General features: G+C 44.0%; 1 protein-coding gene and 1 long non-coding RNA gene across 6 annotated transcripts; one reads left to right on the top strand and one right to left on the bottom strand.

Moving 5' to 3' along the window:
• Nucleotides 1-8506: 8506 nt before the first annotated feature.
• LOC308459561 lies at nucleotides 8507-19075 on the top strand. 4 transcript variants are annotated; one of them, XR_013978147.1, is made up of 4 exons: nucleotides 8507-8935; nucleotides 10957-11020; nucleotides 14400-15280; nucleotides 18711-19075. It is a non-coding gene; the product is annotated as an uncharacterized lncRNA (long non-coding RNA). The 4 variants fall into 4 exon arrangements; XR_013978148.1 differs by lacking the exon at nucleotides 18711-19075 and having other exon boundaries at nucleotides 14400-17518; XR_013978149.1 differs by lacking the exons at nucleotides 10957-11020; nucleotides 18711-19075 and having other exon boundaries at nucleotides 14400-17518.
• Nucleotides 19076-19420: 345 nt separating this feature from the next.
• CYCS (cytochrome c, somatic) lies at nucleotides 19421-23027 on the bottom strand. 2 transcript variants are annotated; one of them, XM_080975244.1, is made up of 3 exons: nucleotides 22871-23027; nucleotides 20941-21114; nucleotides 19421-19846 (listed from the first exon to the last, which is right to left on the bottom strand). In XM_080975244.1, the coding sequence occupies exons 2-3, from the start codon at nucleotides 21107-21109 to the stop codon at nucleotides 19698-19700; spliced, it is 318 nt and encodes a 105-aa protein (XP_080831370.1). In that variant the 5' UTR covers nucleotides 21110-21114; nucleotides 22871-23027; the 3' UTR covers nucleotides 19421-19697. The 2 variants fall into 2 exon arrangements, with proteins under 2 accessions (XP_080831370.1, XP_080831369.1); XM_080975243.1 differs by having other exon boundaries at nucleotides 20941-21117; nucleotides 22871-23026.
• Nucleotides 23028-24878: the final 1851 nt, after the last annotated feature.

The raw sequence follows: 24878 nt of genomic DNA on the forward strand, positions 1-24878 counted from the left end.
TGTCAGAACTTGTGTTGTTGTGTAATGTATAAAACCGGGTCAAGCATATGTTGGAACTGTGAAGAAAAGGAAGGGACCTTTTACCATATGTGGTGGGAATGCAGAGAAATTAAAAAATTCTGGGGAATGAAATATAATGAGTTGAAGAAGATGTTCAAAATAACATTTATTTAAAAAAACACCAGAGGCATTTTTGTTAGGGATTGTAGGACAAGACCTGCCAAGGAAAAGAAAGAACTTATTTATGTATGCTACAACAGTGGCAAGAGTCTTGATTGCACAAGGATGGAAGAATGAGGAAACCCCAACAAAAGAACAGTGGCAAGAGAAATTGATGAACTATGCAGAACTGGTGAAATTGACAGGCAAATTACAAGACAAGGACAACTGTGACTTTAAAGAAGAATGGGAACCATTTACAAATTATTTAAAAAGACAACAAAATGAATTGGACTCCTTGGCAGGTTTTGAATAAACATACACAAATTTACTGAGGGATAACATAGAAGATAGATAATATAAGGATGTATACAGTTGTATAATATGCAGAACATTGGATGAGAAATCAGAGAGAGGAGCTGAGGGAAGTCATAGGGGGAGGGAGGGAGGGTTTGTTGGGGAGGGGGAAATGGGGGGAAAATAATGAAGATGATTAGTTTTGATAATTTGCTATGTCGAAATTGTTAATAAAAAAAAGAACTTGTGTTGTGTACTGCATAAAGTACAAGGGAGAAGACAGGAACTTCTTCTTCCTCCTCCTCCTCCTCCTCCTCTTCTTCTTCTTCCGTACTATACCTGGAGGTCTCAAGGCGGTTCACAGAATAAAATCAAAATATAAAACCACAAAATACATAATCAAAATAAAAACAACAACCCAATAACCCCCCCCCCAAAAATAAAGCTAATATAATGAGATCTCTTTATAATTCTTTTTTTCTGAAGCATTTGAAAATGACTTGATACTTAGTGGCAGCCAAGTCCCTCTGAACTCATTTGGGCTTACTTCCAAATAAACATATTTAGGATCCAACTATCAGAGTCCATTTAATGTTATGTTGGTGTGTGGAACTGTTGAAGGTAGCTGGCAGGCTACTGCCTAGCATATTTCTTGGGAGTCAGTTGCACTGATTTTAATAGGTCTTAGATCCTAGTAAGTAAGATTAGGAGGAGACTGGGATGCCAGTCTAAAGAGACAGAATCCTGGCTTAAAACAATGGAAATTCTGAGCTAAGACCTTGCAAGTGACATTCTGAAGTGCATGACCATCTTATGACCTCAGAAATTAACATTAAAGATTTTGTTGGAGATTTCTGGAGGTTAGAATATGTAAATATTCTAAAAGAATGCAAAAGGACTTCTGTTACTTAACTCCAAACATCATTAAAACTTTTTCTTTTCTATTTCAGCAGGGACCTTCTCTGTTTTCATTAAGGCTAATCCTGCTTGTTCTCTCTGGCATTCCACTTACGAACCCTGGGTGTGCACTGCAATACATGAGGGACCTTCTATTTCTCATTTTTCTTTGGAGTAATCAAACCATTGCTTGGGACTCTGACATCTGTGGCACAGAGCAGTCGAGCACCAAGGCAACCGTCCTTTCTCAATATTTGTCCAAGAGCCTCATACCAAATGAAGTCCTGATTACGGAGCTCAAATATAATTTGTCCCATATATAATTCAGCTATTCTCTCCCAGCTACCACTCCTGCCCCCAAATCCATGGGAATTGACCATGGGGATTTAGAACAGGAGTAGCTTGTGTTGGTGCCGTCCAGAGATTTGAATTCTGGAAACCAGAGGAAGGAAGAGTGAGTGATGCTGTGCTCAGGTCCTGTTTGCTGGTTTCCCACAGGCATCTGATTGGTCAATATGTTGAATAGGATGCTGATCTAGATGAGCCACTGGCCTGATCCTGCAGGATCTCCCTGCCTCACACTCCCACACGCATTATCCCTGAACATTGGCCATGCTAGCTGGGACTAGGTATGGACAAATCTGGCAATATCAGTTTTTCATTTTTTTCCAGTTTTAAGTTTCGTTCTCTACATTTCCACATCCTATTTTTCCTTTATATAGATCAAAAATTATTTATTTGGTTTTTCAGATTAAAGTTTTACAGTCACATATCCAACATACGACATAGAAACAAGATTCCAAGGAATCTCCTGGACTTCCCTCCTCCCTTTTGTGGGTCCTATTGTCAATCATTTCCTCCTGCATCTTTTGTAATAATCCAAATATTTTACCTCTCCATTGTGTCCAAAATTCACCATTAAACTACAGTGGTACCTTGGTTTATGAACTTAATCCATCCCAGAAGTCCGTTCTTAAACTGAAACCGTTCTTAAACCAAGGCGTTCTTTCCCTAATGAGGCCTTCCGCCTCCGGTGCCCTTCCACCATTCGGATTCCGTTCTTAGACCGAGGTAAAGTTCGCAAACCAGGACACTATTTCCGGTTTTGTGGAGTTTGTAAACCGAATTATTCTTAAACAGGACTGTTCTTAAACTGAGGTACCACTGTACAAGTGTTATTCCAATCCTACTAATGATTTTAACTGTTTACAATTTAAGATAAATTATAAATTTTCTCCATTCCTTATTAAAATTTTGGTCTTCCTGATTCCTGATTCTTCAGGTCATTTTAGCCATTTCAGCATAATCCATCAACTTGATCTGCCATTCTTCTCTGGTAGGGACTTTATCTTATTTCCATCTCTGGGCCAATAACATCCACTCAGCTGCGGTCACATACATTAATAGTCTGTTCTGCTCCCTTGGGATTTCCACATCCTATTTTTCATTCATTTGGTAGGTTCGTATTTAAATGATGACAAAACTGAATTTCTGCTCTGCCTCATCCCTAGCTGATAGTGGGGTTGTGTAATACTGTCCTGTTTTTGAGTGCTTTCTTTCTTTGGTGCACAGTCAACAATTCTCAGTCCCAGCCACCTCTCCAGATCCCCTAATTTATCACCCTTTCAAAATGAAAAATGAGGACGGAATGAGGACAGAAGCCTGACATCTAGTCACTGATACCAACGTGCAGCTGAATGGAAAAGAAGAAATATGCTTGTCCTTAAAGGATTATTGCTGTCCAAGGGGCCCTCAGTCTAGGACTTTAGGGCAGAAGCCCAGGGCCTCGCTCAGCAGATGGAGCAAGCAGAGTAGGGACCTCTTACCGCATGTGGAAGTAAGTTAAATACTACATAACGCCATCCTAAAAGGTGAGGGGGTGTCTGATTTCATTTTGACCAGTTGGAAGGGAAGTCTCGCAATCTGCGCTGGCTTTGTGCAGCATCACAAAGGCAACCTTGATAGGAACCCAAGGACTGCGTTTCAGACTAGCAATAAAATGCCCTTTCGCCCTTTGAGCCCAACACCCGGTAGTCATCACAGAAGGGTGCCACAATCACTAATCTTCAAAGTGGACAGAGCAGCCTTGGAGGGAGCTAGCACTTTGTTGGGGCTGGAGAGAGTTGAGCCGGGAGGCCAGACAGCACTGCAGCAAAGAAGAGGAAGGAATTATATAAGCAGTTTGCAAAGAGAAGCCAGTAAGGGTACTTTGATCAGGGTGGAGGGAAGTCTATCCATAGCAATGCCTGAGAAGTCAAGAAGTACAGCAATCTACCAGCAAATGAGACTTCTCCAGATTGGTGCTTTTTATGGGCGCATTCTGCAACATGTTGCTGATGCATTAATAGCCCATTAGTGGCGCTGTGCGTTAAACCACAGAGCCTAGGACTTGCCGATCAGAAGGTCGGCGGTTCGAATCCCCGTGACGGGGTGAGCTCCCGTTGCTCGGTCCCTGCTCCTGCCAACCTAGCAGTTCGAAAGCACGTCAAAGTGCAAGTAGATAAATAGGTACCACTCCGGCGGTAAGGTAAACGGCGTTTCCGTGTGCTGCTCTGGTTTGCCAGAAAACGGCTTAGTCATGCTGGCCACATGACCCAGAAGCTGTACATCGGCTCCCTCAGCCAATAGAGCAAGATGAGCACCGCAACCCCAGAGTCGGCCACGACTGGACCCAATGGTCAGGGGTGCCTTTACCTTTACCTTTTAGTGGTGGGTTTATCCTGGACTGACCACATGCAATCCATCTTTATTTGTTGTTCTGCAATGCTTCTCAAGTGTGGCTACTTGAATGCCCTCTGGAGGGGCGCTCTGACACTATAGCACAACAAAAGTGGGACACATACAACAATCCAGAGCATTTGTGGGATGGGAAGTTACAGGGTTTCAGCAGGAAGCTATGGGGCATGCACCAGTTGGAGACAAAGCAGTATGTCCACCCTGAGAGCCTTGCAAATGCAAACAGTATTGAAAGCATGATTGTAAATAAACATCCTGAAACATCATGAGTCCAAATCATCATGAATGTCCAACAGAAAGGACATCTGGAGAGGCCTTCAGGCAGGCTGAAGTTCATTGGCTGCAAATGACTTTAAGTGCATCTCTCTCTCTAAATTTGACTGGGAATTTTGTCTTTCTCTTAATCTTTATTGCTGCAATCCAACATTGAGATGTTTGGATGTAGAAAGCCCACCCAAATAGACTCTATATATTCTCTATACTGGAGCTCTAACATGAAAGAGGTGAATGAAATGATGGTTTCAAGATGATGCCACCTCTTTTGTCATTATTTTTTTTAAAATAACCAGCAGCTCAGTCACATTTGCCAATCTCATTCTTGCCTTCCTGTAAATACTAACTTTTTAATGCCTTGAAATGAAGTAATGCCTTGCTAATGCACTTTCAATCTGATTCTCCAGCCAACTTTGTCTTCCAGTGGAATCTATATCTTTCTGTTCCAACACTGTGCTTAAATTTTAGCTCCGTCATTAAACCCGAATGCCGCAGAGTGCCCTAGGAGAACAGCAATAGCGTGTTCCTTCTATTTAATTGCAAGTGCCATTATTCCTGATATACTTGACAGAGGAGCAGAGGGCATTAAGCACCACTCAAGTCCAAGTTATTTTTCAAATATGCTGGAAAGGAAGTTTGCTAAACTGAAGTATAGGATTCTAAATGGAGTGACAGCAGCAGGGTACCAAGTGATTCATGCATCAAGCACATTGCTTCTCAAAGCCAACTGAACAGTAGCCACTTTAGAGTAAAAGTGCGGACTTTTTATTGTTAAAAATTTAAATATCAACTTTTGTCATTAGCATATTAAATTCTGATCTTCAACACACCTAAAGGAGAAGATGGAATGCCAACCAGGGTCACAGAACAGATTTTTATTTTTGCAAAGTCAGGATTCATAGATGGCTATTTTAGGGATGCTGCCCTTTGATAGCAGAACTCACTTACACAAACAGAAATTTCCATGAGATTGTGTCACTTTCATGAGTCCTTTGGAAGTGTCACAGAGGGGATGATCTGATCCCAAGGAAGTAGATAAATAGGTACCACTGTGGCGGGAAGGTAAATAGCATTTCTGTGTGCTCTGGTTTCCGTCATGGTGTTCTGTTGCACCAGAAGCAGTTTAGTCAAGCTGGCCACATGGCCCAGAAAGCTGTCTGTGGACAAACGCCGGCTCCCTCAGCCTGAAAGCGAGATGAGCGCTGCAACCCCATTTGACTGTACTTATCCGTCCAGGTGTCCTTCTTTTACCTTAACTCACCAGGGTGATCTATCAGGCGCTCACTCGTTTGTTTTTGCTCCTTGCTTGGCACTATAGAATAGGAGGTTCTTTGGACACCTGGCAAGCCAACGGTACATGAATCGTGGGCTCTGGATTCACCATTGCAGGTCACATCTTGCACAGGCATAGAGATTTCACAGGGTAGGTAACATTGTGTTTTTAAAAAGTCATTTTATTGGCTTTTTAAAATGCCAGTAAAATGTCATTCATTGTGAATAAAAAAAACCAAAGCAGACTTTCTATGCATCACTCCTTTTTATTCGTTCTTTTGTGATGCCTCCCCAACATTGCTGCACTGTTGACATTTGGAGGGGAATTCTTGCACAATAGTGTACCAAAGCAATACATCCCACCCCCCGCACCTGCCCCCGAACATTTGTCATTTTATCAGGAAATTATGGGCCATGTGCCTGAGGCAAATGAAGCAGTACGACTGCTGCAAAACAGGCGAAAAGGGTATTCAAAATGGGGTTGTGTATAACTGCCCCAATAACATCATAATCACAAATCGTGATGAATGCTCTGATTACGCAGGTGTCTGGAGGGACCTGCGGTTTTGATTGTTTTGTAAACTACCTTGGGCATCCTTTGGGGATGGATAGCACAGGATCTTAACCATCGTAATAGTAATAACCACTCCCCACCTCAAATGGAAGGTGCTTTTTGCTGGGTTGCGTGCAGCCCCTTGATCCTACACAATCCCCGGCAATGTAGCCTGTCTTTGCCTCCCGAAGCTGGATACCTGGAGGTTCCTGCCCAACCTCAGACCGTTAGCCATCCCCAGCTGGGGAGGTGTTGCCAGGGGAGTTGACCAGGTAGGGTTAGGACCTCCCTGCACACACAATAGAGGGTGGAATTTACCTGGGAGTCCTCAGTCGGCTCCAGAGCTTCTCCCACCCTGCCCTCCCTCAGTTTACACCTTCCTTTTGCAGGTTAACCTCTTCTTTACAGGTATGCGGGTGCTGCTACGGACATTGATGGTTGCTGTTGAAGGATCGGGAAGAAATTTCCCTGCATTGGCAGGTTTTGCCTTCCCCGTAGCAAAACGTCACAACTTTGGTGGTTTCAGGCTTTGGGCAGAATCCTTTAGTCTATCTTCCCTAAATGGGGCTTGTGTGTGTGTGAAGCAGTGACCCACGTCCCCCCTGCGACGGCGATCCCAGGGTTCCCCGTTAAAGAGGTTGTGTGGAAGGGAGTCACTGGCCATATGCCGTTAGGTTGTCAGTGCTCTCCCCTGTGTTGCGGCGAAATGGGGGGGCGGGCTCTCTGCTTAAACATACGTTTTCCAGAGCCAGCCCAAACCCCACACAGTTTGGACAACCCTGATGTTCCCCAGATCCCCGGATGGGGACAGGGAGGGATAAACGCCCAATGCCTAAGCCAAGGTCTCCCTACATCTGAAAGTGTAATAAAGTTGTGGCCAATTTTAATCCCATGACACGTTGTCATGAGTCATTATTCCTCATGGGGGTCGCCTGAGGTCGGGGGGGGGTCTCTGCCTGGCCACGCAATGATTAAAAATTGTGTTTACAGGGATCCCTGGCTTGGGTCTGACTTCAATGAAAGCACATGGCTATGTGTCTCCCTACAGGGTAAGTTGCTACTACTGCTGTTCTTGTTTTCTCTGCTGGCACTGAGTTTATGGGCCATGCCAAGCTCAGCAAAGCATCACGGAGCAGTTCTTAGAACTGTGCACCATTGGATGACTCAGTAAACAGGTTTCTAGGTCTTTTCCTCACGACTGCTCAGGAAGTACAACTCAGCTAAGTCACTGACTGTTCTGGGTCACAGAGAAGATTTGCTGCTGTGCAGAAGCAAGCAATAGAAAAAACATACCTGACTTACTCCACCAGAGTGCTTTATCTTTTTAATTACAAAGGTCATGTTTCTTGGCTCTGAATCTGACCTCCCAGCCTCACCTGCTTTCCAAGATTGGACTGGAACATCTAGTTTTAGAAAGTTAAATGCTCAGGCCTGGGCAAATGAGCCTGACAATAGTTTTGCTGGAAGACATAAGGGTTTCTATTGCAAACTTTGAGGCTGAGAGCAGTTATAATGCTACCTGGTCCTCTCATCATAGTTAAGAAAGTGAGGGCTTTGGTACTTTCTACTCCTGCTTTATCTTCTCCCTTTCATTTTCAAAGCTAACTATGGATAGCATAGCTGGTATCTAAATGTGGTTAGTTGCAAACTATGGTTAGAAGTAGGTGCTTAAAATTAAAAGCATGATTCATAAGCCCCAGTGCAAAGATAATGGTCGTTAACTACAGTTTGCACCAAAAATGAAGGGGAGAGTGGGATTCATCCCCAAGCATGGAGGCATAAAAGTCCACAAGGCATTTCTCACATTCTAACGGTTATTTTAATGGTTTAGGTAGGAGATTGGGCATTGTTGTAGCTGTACCGGAACTGTGGCATAGTGTGGGTTGCCTGGGGCCATGCAGATGGGTGGGGGGGGGAGGGAAATTGATGGAGTGCGCATGTGCATTCAACTGCCTAATGGTATCCTTGTCACCCAGGAGATGGCAGCTGCAGAGATAAGAAGAGTCATTCCTTGCTCTGTCATATGCTGGTTTGCATCTTGGCAACAGCTCTTGACTCCTCTCTTGACAGATGCCCGTAGCTCATGTGCAGGTACCGTATTTTTTGTAAGGTACATTTGTATTGCTATGAACCTTGTGATGGCTTTAAACAGAGACTGGAATGTAAGCCGTTAGCTGTGGGAAGAGGAATCATCAGAAGATACAGATACAGGGTATATGAGGCCTGTCACTTGGCAGTTAAACTGTCACAGTTGTTCACTGTTGCTAAGGTGATGGCTTGGTTTGGCCTTTCATACACAGCACCCAAAAATGATCAGTCTAGTTGGTCATTTGGTGGACATTCCATCCCAAGCTATTGGTCCATAATTGTAGGCCAACAAAGGTTTGGAATTTGGAATTCCATCAGATACAAATTGATTGGCTGGAGGTCCCAGCTGAGGGGAATATAAAGCCGGGATCAGCACTGTTTGAGGGGTCAGTTGAACAGTCGTCAGTGGACAGTGAAGAGAATGGGCAAAGAAACCTCGAAAGCCAAAAGGAAGCCGAGAGATTGAGCCCAAAGCAAACTGAAGAAAATGGCGAACTTTTGCTGGATGCTGAAATGATTTGAGATGAGAACTAAGGTGGATTGTGAGAGAGGCTTGGAAGACTCTGATAGCAGTCTTGGGGGAAACTGAGGTCAGATTAACAAAAAGTAGAAGCTGACCAGAGTGAAGACTTTAGATGACGGTAAAGCTGGAATGGAAAGGTACCCTAGAGCAATGAATCCTGAGCCACGCTTCTAGGAATGCCCTCCAGATAAGCCTATGAGTTAACTGGCAGGGTGTGTGTGTGTGATTGGAGTTGGAGAGTAATTGGCTAAGGAGGTTATCATACACAGAGAGGTACTAGAGCAGGCCTCTAGCTATCTTCTTTAAGGAGTAGCAAAACCACTAAGTACAGTGGTGCCTCGCAAGACGAAATTAATCCGTTCCGCGAGTCTCTTCGTTTTGCGGTTTTTTCGTCTTGCGAAGCACGGCGCTTAGCAGCTATTAACGGCTTAGTGGCTATTAACGGCTTAGCGGCTTTAAGAAAAAGGAAACAAACTCGCAAGAACTCGCAAGACATTTCGTCTTGTGAAGCAAGCCCGTAGGGAAATTCGTCTTGCGGAACGAATCAAAAAATGGAAAACTCTTTCGTCTAGCGAGTTTTTCGTCTTGTGAGGCATTCGTCTTGCAGGGCACCACTGTACTACTAACGCATTGTACCTAATAATAAACTAAGTTTTCTTTTTCAACTTACCTCCAAGTAAATAAGTTATACAGTTATTAAGCTTTCATATACAGTGGTACCTTGGTTCCCAAATGCCAAAAACCAGGGAGTAAGTGTTCTGGTTTTCGAAAGTCTTTTGGGAGCCGAAAGTCCAATGCAGTTGTCAACTATTGTTTCTGGGGCGCCTGCACCAATCAGAAGTTGCGCCTGGGTTTTCGAACATTTCGGAAATCAAACGGACTTCCGGAATGGATTAAGTTTGGCGCTTTCGTTTTTGCTATTTATTTTGTGTTTTTGTTTTTGAGACTTTTTTGGTTAATTTTGTGTATGTCTGTGTGGAACCAAGTTCAGCTACTGATTGATTGATTGATTGATTGATTGATTGACTGATTGTGTGACTGCGGAAATGGATAAAAGCCCCCCCCCCTCCAAACAATGACTATCATCAGTGCAGGTAAGAAAAAAGAATAATTTTCATTCTTATCATTTACACTATTGTCTTATTTATTTTATAGTACAGTACATTGATTATTGCTTTCATTTTATGGATCAATGGTCTTGTTAGATAGTAAAATTCATGTTAAATTGCTGTTTTAGGGGTTGTTCAGCCATGCAAAGCAGGTGCTTGGCACACGTCGCACCGCCGCTTATATACTTTCCCCACAATCACCCTTCAAAATGATTGGGCAATAGCCCTGGGTGATTGTGCTGCCACCCCGGCATAAGGGTGATAGCTCCACCCACGCCAGGGTGGGGTGGGGTGAGCCAGTTTGAGGGCCTGCCGGCAAGCAGGACCATCTATTAAGATGATCCCATTTGTGAGAGAGAGGGAGGAGAGGTTCTGTGAGCAACAGAAGCCTTTGGGGTGCCTTAGCACCCATGGGTGCCACATTGAAGCAGCTATGACTAGGGTCACCAAAGTCCTGTGTGTGATACTAAAAGCATACAGTGTCCTTTGGTATCCAAGAGATCTGTGGATCATGGCACATCTTCAGAACTGGTCATATTTCCCTATGGGAAAAAGCACTTTCAGTGCCAACTGAAGTTTTTTTGCTGCCTGAAGCAGAGCTGAAATGCTATTCATCTAGGGCTAACACTTTGTATGATACAGGAAGGTGTTGTTTATACAGTGGTACCTCGGGTTAAGTACTTAATTCGTCCCAGACGTCCATTCTTAACCTGAAACTGTTCTTAACCTGAAGTGCCACTTTAGCTAATGGGGCCTCCTGCTGCCGCCGCGCCGCCGGAGCACGATTTCTGTTCTCATCCTGAAGCAAAGTTCTTAACCCGAGATACTATTTCTGGGTTAGCGGAGTCTGTAACCTGAAGCGTATGTAACCCGAAGCGTATGTAACCCGAGGTACCACTGTACACCAGTTCTTGCCTTCCCTTGTTCCCCTTGAAATTACCGCCAGAAGCAGGTCTGTCCACTCTTCTGCATAACAGGGCTGACAACGTATTTAAACACAAACAGTAGTTGAAACTAATATTTTCTGCCAATCTTTGTACATAATCCAGCACAGAATCAGAACCTAACACTTTGGTTGTGACCATCTACTTTGTCCTCACAAACCAATGGAAGGTAAGTCTAATGCCATTTGCAAAATTCTAAGTAGTCGCCAGAACCCATCCCTAGGGATCCAGAGATAGTCACTTAATCTACCGTGTGTGTGTGTGTGTGTGTGTGTGTGTGTAAAATGTTCTTATATACAGATGAAAATGAACACAGGTGCTCTTTGAGGGCATCAAATTTTGCAAATAATGCTTTCTCCTCCCCAAGATTTGAACTAACAATAGTATTTTATAGAACATTGCATGTCTTCTGTGCTTCATGACAGTGTTCTGACACTTATCACCTTGGACACCATATGAAACGTCAGTTTTATTTTACTGTTGTGACAGACTGAATGAATATCAGTTATCAGTTGTGTCAAGACATCCGCTTTGAAAATCTGGTTGACCGATCTGTTTATATTGTGTCTGAATTTAATGAAAAAGAGAGAGGAAGATTTCCCTCTGGTGGCTAGACTAGGGCATTGGAGAAACTGAGAAAAGTGGTGAAAAGGCAAATTTATTTGGTTTGACTATTGGCCTGAGGAGCAGATCACGTTATTTGGCAATTTTTAAGACTCATTAGGTTACACTAACATTCCATAACAGCAATTATTATTGTTGTTATTTATTGAATTTATATACCACCCTATACCTGGGGGGCAAAATATGGTCTGAAGCTCAACATCAAAAAAACTAAGATCATGGCCACTGGGCCCATCACCTCCTGGCAAATAGAAGGGGAAGAAATGGAGGCAGTGAGAGATTTTACTTTCTTGGGTTCCATGTTCACTGCAGATGGTGACAGCAGTCACGAAATTAAAAGACGCCTGCTTCTTGGGAGAAAAGCAATGACAAACTTAGACAGCATCTTAAAAAGCAGAGACATCACCTTGCTGACAAAGGTCCATATTGTTAAAGCTATGGTTTTCCCAGTAGTGATGTATGGAAGTGAGAGCTGGACCATTAAGAAGGCTGATCGCTGAAGAATTGATGCTTTTGAATTATGGTGCTGGAGGAGACTCTTGAGAGTCCCATGGACTGCAGGAAGATCAAACCTATCCATTCTTAAGTGCTCACTGGAAGGACAGACCCTGAAGCTGAGGCTCCAATACTTTGGCCACCTCATGAGAAGAGAAGACTCCCTGGAAAAGACCCTGATGTTGGGAAAGATTGAGGGCACAAGGAGAAGGGGACGACAGAGGACAAGATGGTTGGACAGTGTTCTCAAAGCTACCAACATGACTTTGACCAAACTGCAGGAGGCAGTGGAAGACAGGAGTGCCTGGTGTGCTCTGGCCCATGGGGTCATGAAGAGTTGGATACGACTAAACAACAACAACAAAATACCTGGGGGCAGAATAGTAAAGACAGGACTCACTAGGATCCAAGGATTCCATGAGGAGTCAGTCCAACAGGCCAAGGCAGGAAACCAGGCTAGGACAGGCACAGGGTAACAGGAAGGTTCCAGCAAGCAGCAATGTTGCTCCCACAACCTGGGGTGGCGTCCGGCAGCCTTTTATCTCTGGTGGGGTAACGGCCGGTCCTGATCCCCCGGTGACTCACCTCCCTGTCCCTGTCTCGCCTGAAGCCGAGCACTCCCCCTGCGAGTACTCGGGTCTCTCCTTCTCTCAGACCTGAGTCTCTACAGCTCTGGAGATGTCGGTGAGTTACTAGACCCAGAGGCCGCCTCAGCCTCTCCTGAACCAACTGGTAGCGGAGCAGCTGCATGTGATTGCCCAGCACAGGTCAATGAGGTAATCCCCACATCTGGAGCCAGGGCACGCTCAGGCTCCTGACTTGGCCCAGCTGGTGTTTGTTGCAGGGGAACCTGTGCAGACTGCCGCTCTTCAGAATCAGGCCCCAGACTCGGTTCAGATGCCGCCTGAGGCAGAGGATCTGGTGTGGACCAAGACTCTTCCGAGTCCGAGCCCGAGTCCCAGGCCATCACTGCACCAGTGTAGCAACCTTTTGTGTTGAATCAAGAGCACAAGTCCATCTTGCTGTGATGTGATGTTTGTCAAGTGATGGAATTCAAATAAAAAAGATTAGTACCAAATATTCAGAACATAATTGTGTCATACATGCCACTATGTATTTGCTTTTTTGGTTCAGTTCATTCTCAACTCCCTTACCCATGTCTTGTTTCTCTTCATCCCCTGACATTCCCACTGACTTCCGTCACCTTCCATTGCCTCATTCCTGCATCCTGGGGCCTCTGTGATGTGGGGCTATTCCCTCACCCCACTTGTATTACATCTCCTCATAATATGTTATATAACAGCAAAGATATGAGCTGAGTTTCCAGCTCCTTGCAAAATAGCAGAGAGCAGCGTTAAATCATAATTAAAAAAAAAAAAACAGATTCAGAGAAAACTCTTACAACGGAAGTCTTTCATCTTCAGTGCCACAGTTGAAAGCATGTATTACAGGAATTCTTAGAATTATCTCTCCCAGAAGTAAGAGCTTAGGGAGTTTTATTAGAAAATGTATATTTTCTAATTCTTTTGGAAGCAATTATGCAGCCTCACTATGCGCATTCATCTCCAAGCAAGAGAATTTAAATTATTTTGACTTCATCAGCAGAGTTCCATAACTCTTGCATAGCAGGAGTCTATTAAGGAAAAGCTTGCAAGACAGTTTATATGGAGTGAATTTGCTGAGAGAGCCACTCCTGGGTAGTGAGCTTGCTCCTCAATCCTGATTTATCTTTTTGTCTTGATTTGCTCTTCAATCCCAGCTTCTGGCTTGTCACAAACAACTGTTGCCCTCACATATTGGTAGAAGGGCCAGCCTAAGACCCAGCAGATTCTGTGCTGCTTCAGCTCCTGCCACCTTCACTCTCCACCTCCAAAACAGCCAGTTGCATGGGTTACCACCAGCAGTAACTTCTATCTGGTTTGGCAGGTGTATTGGGGCTCTCTGTGGGGGTTGTTAAGTATAGTACAGTAGAACATTGGTTCTCAAACTTAATCCATTCCATAAGTCTGTTCGACTCCCGAAACCATTCGAAAACTAAGGTGCTGCTTCTGATTGGCTGCAAGAGCTTCCTGCGCTGAAGTGGAAGTTGCGTCAGACATTCAGCTTCCAAAAAAGTTCGAAAACTGGAACACTTATTTCTGGGTTTTCGGCCTCCAGGAGCTGATTTGTTCGTCAACTAAGCCATTCGAGAACCAAGGTACCACTGTAATTTAATTGACTGAGATTATAAATACGTTTATGCATGACTATGTGTTTAAATTTGATTGGTTGGTAACTGAATTCTAGAGAGTTCTCTAGTAGTCACATGGGAGGTATCTAGTGAATGAGAGACTCCATTTAATGTCAGGCAAGATGACTGTGTTTTAGAATCCACTGTGAATACTGCTAAGTTGAATAGAATGTTTGAGTGCTTCTTCTTTGCTTGAAAGACAGAAAAGCAGAAGGAAAAGGTAAAAGTGGAAATCTCTCATAGAAGTTGCAAGGCATGGCCTGAGATACAGAAGGCTGAGTACTGAGCTCTGGAAAGGGAGGAAAATACAGTTTGTTTGGAAGTTAGAAGAAGCCCATGCTTGGAGAAGCACGTGACTGTAAATATTCTGTTTTAATTCATTTATAACTAAGTTTCTGCAAGTAAAGTTTTTGAATGTTAAAGTATTGACATTGGTTTAATTTCCAGAGAAGGGTGTCAGTCACATATATGATTTGAGCTTCTTAGATGAAATTTCACTAACTTCAACAGGGGTTCCCGTCTCCCAGAGTTTGGCAAGTCTGGGTGTGAAACATCTCTACTGCATCCAAACCCCCTCCAGCATTGCAGACCAGAAGTTTGGCTTGCTTTGTTCACAGGCATTCTGGATTATTTATCCCTTGAATGTTAAAGTGAGCCACAAGTGCAATCCATAGCGGCAGTCTCCGTTTTCTCTCCTTTGTTTGCCTGCCTGCTGCTCAACGCAATAAGCTAATGCAGACACTGTGCCGTGCAGGTAAATACTTGATCCCAAGCAGAAATCAAAGGATAACACTGAGTGTTCTGAAATTCAATCATACCATCTAATGGAGGACCCAAGAGTCTAGCATTTCACAAGAGGGATCAGAGTCTGAACTCCACAAAGCCGCCATTTGATATATGCAGCAAGCGACAGTCACACTGTTGTTTCGCCAGCCACTTATGAATAGGCAAACAAAAATGAACACACGAGGATATCAAAAACCACGGAATAAAAGAAAGGCCAAGAGTGTAAGATGGATTCTCTGTAGCTGCGGCAGAATGCTTCCCTGCAGGGTGAATTTTATCTCATGTTTTCACTGTGTAAGTAGAGTTCTTGGTAGTACATTTCTATTGAAGCTTCTGGAACATGTGCTGAACTGGCTGCACTCGCTTAAGAACCACTGAAATATGCTCGGAGTCGAGAGTGGATTTCATGCTCTTTATGCAGCTCATAGTGGTGAGGAGGAATGGACTTTCCCCCAGAATGTCTGCTTTATATACATTATTTACACAATGGGCCCCAGGTGATTGGCTAATTCCGGGATTCTCCTGTAGGCCAATCAGGTTGCGGATTCACTTCCACCTGGAGCTGGATTGGGTGGCTCCTGTGGACCTATCAGACTGCTGCATTCTGGGTCCTATTGTTCTAGGACCAATCAGACTACTGCATTCTGAATCCTATTGTTCTAGTACCAATCAGATTGCTGCATTTTGGATCCTATTCAACTCAGTACGTAACAACCACCCTGCTGGATTAGTCCAAAGGCCCATCTAGTCCTTTGTCCTTTCCCACACAGTGGTCAACCAGACACCTAGCGGAAGATCACAAGGAGGCATGAAGGCAACAGTTGCCTGACACTATTGCCAGTTGTCTTAACTCTCCCTGTCAGATGAGGGACTGGAACTCGTGACTCCGGTTTTGCTTTGAATTTCAGATTAGAATGGTACGAAAAGTAAATCACAGGTTGCAAGGATCAGCAGCTGTATGAGAGGCATGAGCTAAGATGGTGAAGCAACAAGTGACACCCCCTCTGTCCCCTCCCAGGGATGGACTTTGGTCTATAAAATTTCAGAGGCGCCCAGTGTAGAAATGTAAAATTTTGAAGCCATGAGGGAAAAAAGCCCCCCCCCCCCCGTTTCCCCTAGGAAAAAATGGAAATTTTGGAAAAATTGAAAAAAAGTTCAGTGTGGAGTGGTTTTACAAATTGCATGAAACACAGTGTAGATAAAAGTATTATGCTTGCAATAAAACATGTAACCACCCCCTTTCCCTCAAAAGCAGCAAAAAAAGCAAGAAACCATCAACATAAAAAATAATCAATTTGCCCCTTAGCACCAACAGCAAATAAAGTTAAGGTCCACTTCAATATTTAAGCTCCAAAGAAGGTCTACCCTTTGAGTAGTGCTTTTTTAAAAACACAAAAAACACACACAAAAAGAAGACACAACATATACATGCAGTTTATTCTATCTCATTTTCTGAACTACTGCTATCATTTTCCATTTCTTCTTGTTCTTGCTCTTTGTCATTTTTCTCATGGACTTCTAAAAAACGGCTTTGGGGGGAAAAGAGGGGGAACCTGTCCCCCCCCCCCCATTTTTCTGTTCTCCCCGCCCCAGCCTTTCCAAATCTACATGACGATAGCCGGGGCAAAGCACAAGGCGTTTTTTTTTGTATGCCAGGCCCAGAAGTACGGTGATCAACATCCAGTTACTGAATAGTATGTAATAGTAAGGCTCAAACTCTGTTTGAAAGGAAAAGAAGTGTGTGTGGGTTTTTTAATTGAATTTGTTATTATATATTATAAACCACATGATGGTAAGAGAGCTTTCTGAACAGTTTACAAAAATATACAAAAGAATATTAAAATGATTGATAAAACAAAGTCAAAAGCAGGTATTTAAAGAGTATTCAATAGATGATTAAAGTCAGCAGTGGTTGAAAGGAAGTCCTGGCTCCAGCGAAAGGAACCCGAAGCCTTTGGAGCACAGCGCGAGGTCCCGCTGCGCTCCAAAGGCTTCAGGCGGCTATCCCTGCGACCCCTCTCGCTCTCCAGGCTTCAGCGAAAGCAACGTGTAGCCTCCGGAGCGTGGAGGAAGAGCTCCCTCTGTGCTTTGGATGCTTCGCATTGCTTTCGCTGAAGCCAAGGAGCCTGCATTCGCTCCATAGGACGCACAAACATTTCCCCTTCATTTTTGGAGAGGAAAAGTGTCCTATAGAGCGAAAAATACAGTATTTCATAGAACTGTAGAGTTGGAAGGGACAACAGGAGCCAGTCAAACTCTCTGCAATGCAGGAATCTTTTGCCCAATGTTGGGCTCAAACACACGACCCTGGGATTTAGTCTTATGCTTGACTGACTGAGCTATCCCAGCTATTTGAAGATGGCTATAATATCTCCTCCCAGTCTCCTTTTTACCAGGCTAAACATACCCAACTCCCTCATCCGCTCCTCATAAGTTTGGTTTCCAGACCCTTGATCATCTTGGTTGCCCTCCTCTGCACACATTCCAGCTTGTCAACATCCTTCTTAACTTAAAAATGTTTTTTTAATTATTATTTTTCAAAAACAGAAGCATTTTTACTTGGCATTATAGGTCAGGACATTAATAGGCAAGATGTTAAATTGTTTTTATATGCAACAACTGCGGCAAGAGTATTGTTACCCAGAAATGGTAACAAGAAGAAATTCCGACGAAAGAAGAATGGCAGACGAAATTAATGGACTGTGCAGAATTGGACAAAGTGACAGGAAGGATTCAAAACCTGCGGGACCAGAGATTTACAGAAGATTGGAAGAAGTATATGAATTATTGGAAGAGCAACTGTAATCAACAAATTACGCTAGTAGGACTACAAGAAGTTTTGTAAGGAGAAATATACAAAGTGTTACAAAGTAGAAATAGAGATATTGGTTATGAGTTTGAAATGTAATAGGGAAGATAAGAAATGCATACTGAGAGATTAGATTGGAAAATTTTCAGACAGGATTGATGGATGTCAAAAATTTGAATAATATGTAAAAGTATGTTTAATTACTGCTGAAAATGATATGTTAAAAAAACTAATAAAAATTATATATATATATTTTAAAAAATCCTTCTTAACTTGTGGCGTCCAGAACTGGACACAGTACTCCAGGGTGGCCTGATCAAGGCAGAACAGAGCGGTATTGACTTCCCTTGATCAGGTATGGTAGTTTAATCTGGTTTGAGTATGTCTTACTTCTAAGCTATATAAAGAAGTCAATGAACCTTTCAACTCAATTATGAGTTCAGTGATAAGGAAAAAGAATTTGGAAGTAAAATGGTTGTGTTAGTTCAGAGGAGAGGCACCTGTGGCCTCCAGCTGCTGATCTGTAATTTCCTTCATCCCTAACCGTTGGCTAGAATGGCTGTGGTTAATGCTGGTATAATTACTACATTGCTACAAGCACTTATCTTGTAGTGCCTTTTCCTTCAAAGCCTTCAAAAATAGTACTCATAAAAACGCAAGAACCTGCCGAAACAGGCCAATCACCCATCGTGAATTCTGACCAACACACTTCCCCAGCCAGCTGCCCCTAACCTTTTAGAAACTAAGATTGTAATGTATCATGGCATGGAGTGCTGCCATTCGATATACTGTGTACATTTCTTGCTCAATATAGACACATAACACTCCAGGGTAAAATCTAATCGGTGTCCTTGTATACCTCAGCTAAAAGAATGGGAGGGAATGCATTTTTCTCACTTTCCTTTCCCCCTGCAGCCCACTTACTCCTGTTTTGGAGGACATCTCAACCCTTTGGACTCAACAGCCTTTTGGGAGAGGGGAGAAGAAACTACAAGCTGTCAGAGAAGGGGAAGATGGCAATTATTATTATTGCCTACCTTCTTCCATTAGTGAAGACCTTTGCCGGCTCTAAAGCCCTTCTGTGAGCACAAGCGCACCAACAGGACTCTACTCATGGCTTTTACCACCACTTCATACCAACTTGCTACTTTTTAATGACTGCAGCAGCTATTATGCTGCCTGCCTCTACCATAAGCCTCTGGAGAGCCAGGGGTCAAGGGCAAGAGGTCATGTTCCAAGTTTTGTAGTGAAGTTTAAATTAAAAAAAAGTTTGTGTTTGATTCGTCGTATGGGGAAGGAAAACAGGAGAGGCATACAGGGCCATGGAGTTGCTTGTGATGAGGTTATAGAAAGCACCATGCTAATTGCTTTCAAATACGGTGGTACCTCGGGTTAAGTACTTAATTTGTTCCGGAGGTCCATACTTAACCTGCAACCTGAAGCACGACTTTAGCTAATGGGGCCTCCTGCCGCCACGCCGCCGGAGCACGATTTCTGTTCTCATCCTGAAGCAAAGTTCTTAACCTGAGGTACTAATTCTGGGTTAGCGGAGTCTGTAACCTGAAGCGTATGTAACCTGAGGTACCACTGTATGCTTGAACCCGGAAAGAAAAAGCAGAGACACATTGACAGGGGTTGTTTGTTTTTTAATTACATGATCAGGAAACGCTACAGTGACCCTGACTGTACTCATTCAAACCCGATTGCACAATTCTATAAATTATAATACAAGAACAAGTACATATGTTAGCAACCATTCATGATCAAAAGTTCTCTGGCTGACGAGAAGGCTTTTTGAAGTTGTTACAATATAATGCATGTAAAAATAGAAAGTTTAAAAACCAATCTCATCAGAGAGTCATTTCCATTTGTATGGTGAAATAAATAAGGCAGCAGAAGCCATTAGTTAGAAGTGGCCTCCTTCAGGTATGCTATTAAATCTGCCCTCTCCCCCTTCTTCTTAATGCCAGCAAATATCATCTTGGTTCCTGGGATATACTTCTTGGGGTTTTCCAAGTAAACCATCAGTGTATCTTCTCCCCAGGTTATACCTAGGAAACAACAACAGTATTTAACAAGGTGTTTTCTATATAAAGAATCCAACAACGCTCCCCCCCCCCCATTTCAATACTTTGGTCCAATGTTGAAAACCATGTCATATGGTTCATTTTATATTTAAAACCACCAGCAGATTTGGACAGACAAATTAGGCAATCAGGACATGAACTGATAACTTTTAAGACCAGTCACTGAGGCATTACTCTTAAAGATGTTGTTACTGGCCCTGAACTGAAAGCACATGATGGGAGTCTACACTTCCTGCTCAACCCTGCTTGTTTGTACAGTCATGATGCTACCTGTAAAATTCCATGCTATATTAGATAAAAGCCAATACACGCATAAGCAGTAAATTGCCGTGCAATGCATGGCAAAATCTTTCCCTAAGTGGGCATTTGTTAAGATGAGGTCCTGAGTATTTTTGTTTTAGGAACTCTGAAATTGCTCATTCTCATGACAGTCAAAACCTAAAAGCCTGCCCACTGCATGCAACCACTAGGTGGTGTTTCTATGGCTCTTTACTTGGCAAACAATTTTTTGCCAGCTAACCTGCACAAATAGGTATGGAGCTGGGAGTTGCAAGAGAGACACTAATCTAGTGTGGGCTGTCTCATGATTAAATGGCAGCTCAAAGCTGCTGCAAAGAAGAAGTTAGGAAGCTGACTCCAGAGAGAACAGAAATTAAATGGCAAGTTAATTCTTGAAAGCAGGCAGGAGTGGCAGGAGCATGTACCTGGAGTCCTGCCACACCACTGCTGGGACAAGGTCAGTGCTCTGTGGATGCACCAGTGGAGCCAATCCAGCACTCCCACTGGTGCCATGCACACAGAGCCGACCTTCCTCCTCTGCATCCTGATAAGCTGTGGTTGACTCCCTAGCCACCTTTCCTTGATGACCTAAAAGCAGGGCACATAACAGGCAATGAAGTGGGACTGGTTGAGTTTTGGAAAGATGCAGAGCACATTCCAGAATGCCCTGGTCATGGGAGTGAGAATGCATTCTATGTTACAACTATGTCCTCCCTATTGACTGCTGCTAGTTTTCCTGCAATCTGATTTGCAAAGCTAACAGGACACTTCCATTTTACCTTTGCTTTTGTTGGCGTCTGTGTAAGAGAAACCATCGGCCTGACCAGTCTTTCGGCCAAAAAGACCATGAAGGTTAGGGCCAGTCTTGTGCTTGCCTCCCTTCTCAACTGTGTGGCACTGCGAACACTTCTGAACAAAGATCTTCTTGCCCTTCTCAACGTCTCCCATGGTCACTGCTGAAGAAAAACAAGAACATCATACAATCTTAAACATTTCAAGGTCAGTTGGGCTCATCTGAAGTGAATGAGAAACGCAGTAAGAATGCAAAGATCCGGGTACTTCTAAAAGCGGCCATAAAGAAAACAAAAAACCAAGCACAAAACAATGCATTCTAAAGCCAGTGACTATGACCAGTAGATCAACTTTCAAAAGCTATTAGGTTTTACTAATGTTACATGTTAAAATGAAACATTAAAGAAGAAAATGGTCTGTCCCTGGGGTTCAAAACTATCTCAGGAAATTTGTTTGGAGCATTTGTTCTAGAGTAAGATAGCATAAGTGAATATCAAAGAGCTTGTCTGCATAAAACACGGTATCAGATATATTCAATTCTGTCTGATTCATAGTAATCTATATTCCTGTAGTGTCATCATACCCAGGATACAATCAGGGCAAGCTAAGTTGTTCATGACACTGTTATTGTGCAACGCTACAATCCTATGTACTTTACTTGGGAGGTTCTTGCTTCCAAATCAACATGCACATGGCTGAAATTGTTAAGCAAGAGGTGTTCCAACATTACAGTGCCTTATTTCCTAAACAGGACCCACTACTGCCAAACCTGTTGAGGAAATAAGGGTCATGCTAAGTGTTATTTCTCATCTTCCCTCTCAGTTTGGGGGCAGTCTCAAAAACTGTGGTTAGGACAGTGACACCAGGAAAATTGTCCATGTTACAGAGGTAAGTGAGAGAGGCACTGTAATGTTGGAACAAAGCATGCCTTCCTTCTCAAGTCTCCTGTTTCACAGAGTTAAGGGAGCATCCACAAGATCACACTGAACAGCAGGGACGAGCAGTCTCTCTTTGCCAGCCACCCTCACAAATATGGAGTTGGTAAACAAAAGGATAGATTTAAAATACATATAGCACATGTATGTATATGTATATATGCATTTAAAATTTCTTCTTTTAAATACCAACCCCGTATTTGTGAGTGGCTGGCAAATAGAGACTGCAAATCCCTGCTGTTCGGTGTGATCATGTGGACGCCCTATATATATAGGGACCAAGTTCACCCTGTGCCTTTAGCCATGCTTGGTTTTCGGCGGGAAGCTCCAGGCCGCGCGAAAAGCTTTGCTTAAGGGCGGGATGAAGGGCACAAGTTCACGCGGGGGGTCAAACCGGCGCGCAGCAATGTTCTTTTCTCGGGCGGCCTCTTTCATTGAGGTCAACGACCTGTGCCTTCCTTTTCGGCTTTATGTGGAGCTTCACAAGGTCGAAAGATGCCCAGAAGCAGCAGCAGCAGCAGCCTTTTCCTTATCTTGCATAAGGGCGCATGCTCGAAACCTGATAACATCGCCGCCGCCGCCGCCTATGAGTCAGCGCTGCGGGGCCTCTGGGGACGCCGCGTCCCTCCGGCAGGAGACACCGGCGTCTCCACCGCCCGTGGAAGGGAAGGGCCGCTGCAGGGGCTGCATCTACAGCCCCTTCCAGGGCGATGACCGGGGGGAGGCCATGAAGGGCCGCGATTCCGCCGCCCGCCGCGCTCCTGCTCCAGGCCACGTGGAGGCGGCCCGGCCTCTCTCCCCGGGCTCACCTGCCTGACCTTGGCCTTCCGCACAGCCCGCTCCCGCCTCGACCCGCTTCTCCTCCCTGCCCGGCCTACAGCGCAGGCTTCTGCTTCTCCCCTAACCCCGCTCCCCCGGTTCGGGGTATGGGGTGCCCCCCTCCATTCCTCACACGAGAGGCTCCCGCTCCCCCGTTCATTACCACGCAAAGTAGAGGAAGGGATGCAAAACCACCGCCGCCGCGCGTTCTCCCGTCAAGAGTTCCGTAGACTGAGCCCAAGGGCACCCCGTACCCAGCGCTATGTAACCGGTGTCCGCGCAACCAAGCTTCCCTCCGGGGGCCTGCCGCCGTGTCTCCCAACTGGCCAATCAGACGCCGGCTCGGAGAAGCTCTATTGGGCCAGCTGGACGCCTGTCAGCGTGACTAATCTCAGCAGTTAGGTTGAGCCAGAGGGGATCTCGGGTGAGCCGGCTTTGGCGTTGCGCAAAGGCAGGGACGTAGGAAGATGACGACAGCGGCGCATGTGCAGAAGAGGGATAGCGGCAAGGTCAAGCACGCTTGAGGATGCTGGCTTAAAAAAAAAAAAAGGTCATGTGATTGGATGCTCCTCCCTACAGAAAGTGACGTGCGTGGGAATTCCGCCCAGGGTGTGATTGGGCGAGGATATTGCAGTTGTTCTTCTTCGTACAATGAAGGGGGATTCCCCATTCAGGTAATGATGGTGTAGTCACAAAGTTACAGGTAAATGATGTAATTAGGGAGCAAGACAAGATGGAACGACTCTATTAACCTTTGCACCCAGAGCAAAGTATTAAATTGTATAATCTGAGGATTATTATGCCACATTTTTTTTAAAAGGGCTAAAGGTTGTTTTCTCACCTGAGTCTCTCTGAGTAAATATTCAAACACAGAATAAGAAAGAGGTGGGATAAAAACAGTTTAGCATACAGCCATATATTTTTCTGGGAGCAAGCTGCGTTGAAATCAATGTGATTTGCTTCTGAGAAGACATGTTGTATAGGTTTGCAGTTCTTGAAATGAAATGCATATTCTAGTTAATGTAGATTTTACATTAGGGATATCATATAATAATTTTGTTTTCGAAGAAGCCTTTTAGTGCCCTTTGTGACAGTGCTGGATTGTGTCGATATGACGTTGCAAAATTTAGTGCCACAATTGTATATGCCCCAGAACACCTCTCTTCCTGCCTTTGAATTCCCACTCAAAGCTCACCTTTTATGGGATATATTGTGCAACCTCCCAAGGTCCTATGCCTTACAACAAGGATCGCCAACATGGCGCCCTTCGGATGCTGCTGGACTACAACTGCCCTCAGTTGCAGGCAGCATGGCCCGTGGTCAGAGATGATGGGAGCTGTAGTCCAACAAGCTGTATTCCATCTAGTGCAAACTGCAATGACCCTTACTCCAGGCTCAGTTACAGTGTGGCAGGGATAGCCTAACTAGATGTTATGTCAATCACATGGATAGTGTCCATATCAAGGGATTGACAAAAATTTAATATTAGGCATGGTGGGTAAGAGGATTTTTAAAAAATAAGGCCACATTGCATGGGAAGAGCAGCTTTAACTCTTTCGTATGATGTGATAGGATCCTCTAGAAAATCACCCACCACCATCATAGTACAGGCATGGGTGCTTTTTGCTAATTCAAATTGCTGAGGTTTTGGTCAGGCAAGGGAAGGGTTAAGTCTCCCCTCCCTGTGCATTGCAGCCCTGATAACAATTGCACACCTCCCACCTAGCATCATATTGATTTTAAATCCCATGATGTGGTTGCTAGCCATATAATTAGCTGGAAAATGCTGGTGGGTGGTTAAAGGTCACTGATGTGGATTTACTGAGTATTCTCAGTAAATGCAAATACACGTTGCATTCTGTGTATTTTACATCCACCATAATAAATGAACTGAAAGTTCCGCTTCATTGCCTGAACAAGGAAGTTTGAGTACTTCTACAACTATGCAGGCAAAGGTGGTTGGCTCCTCCCTTTTATGGAGCTCTTAAAAGCACATGATCTCCATATAGTTTGACAGGTGAGTAGCAAATTGACTATTCCACTATATTTTAAATTAATCTCAAGAGTTGAAAATATTTTTTCTTTCTGGGGGATTTGTGCATATAGATGAGGAGTGGGGAATACGATTCTGTTGCTGGCTGCACTTATTCTGGGGTGATCTATCAGGGGCT

The sequence above is a fragment of the Podarcis pityusensis genome (assembly GCF_964106645.2).
Source record: "Podarcis pityusensis genome assembly, chromosome: 12".
NCBI classification, from domain to species: domain Eukaryota; kingdom Metazoa; phylum Chordata; class Lepidosauria; order Squamata; family Lacertidae; genus Podarcis; species Podarcis pityusensis.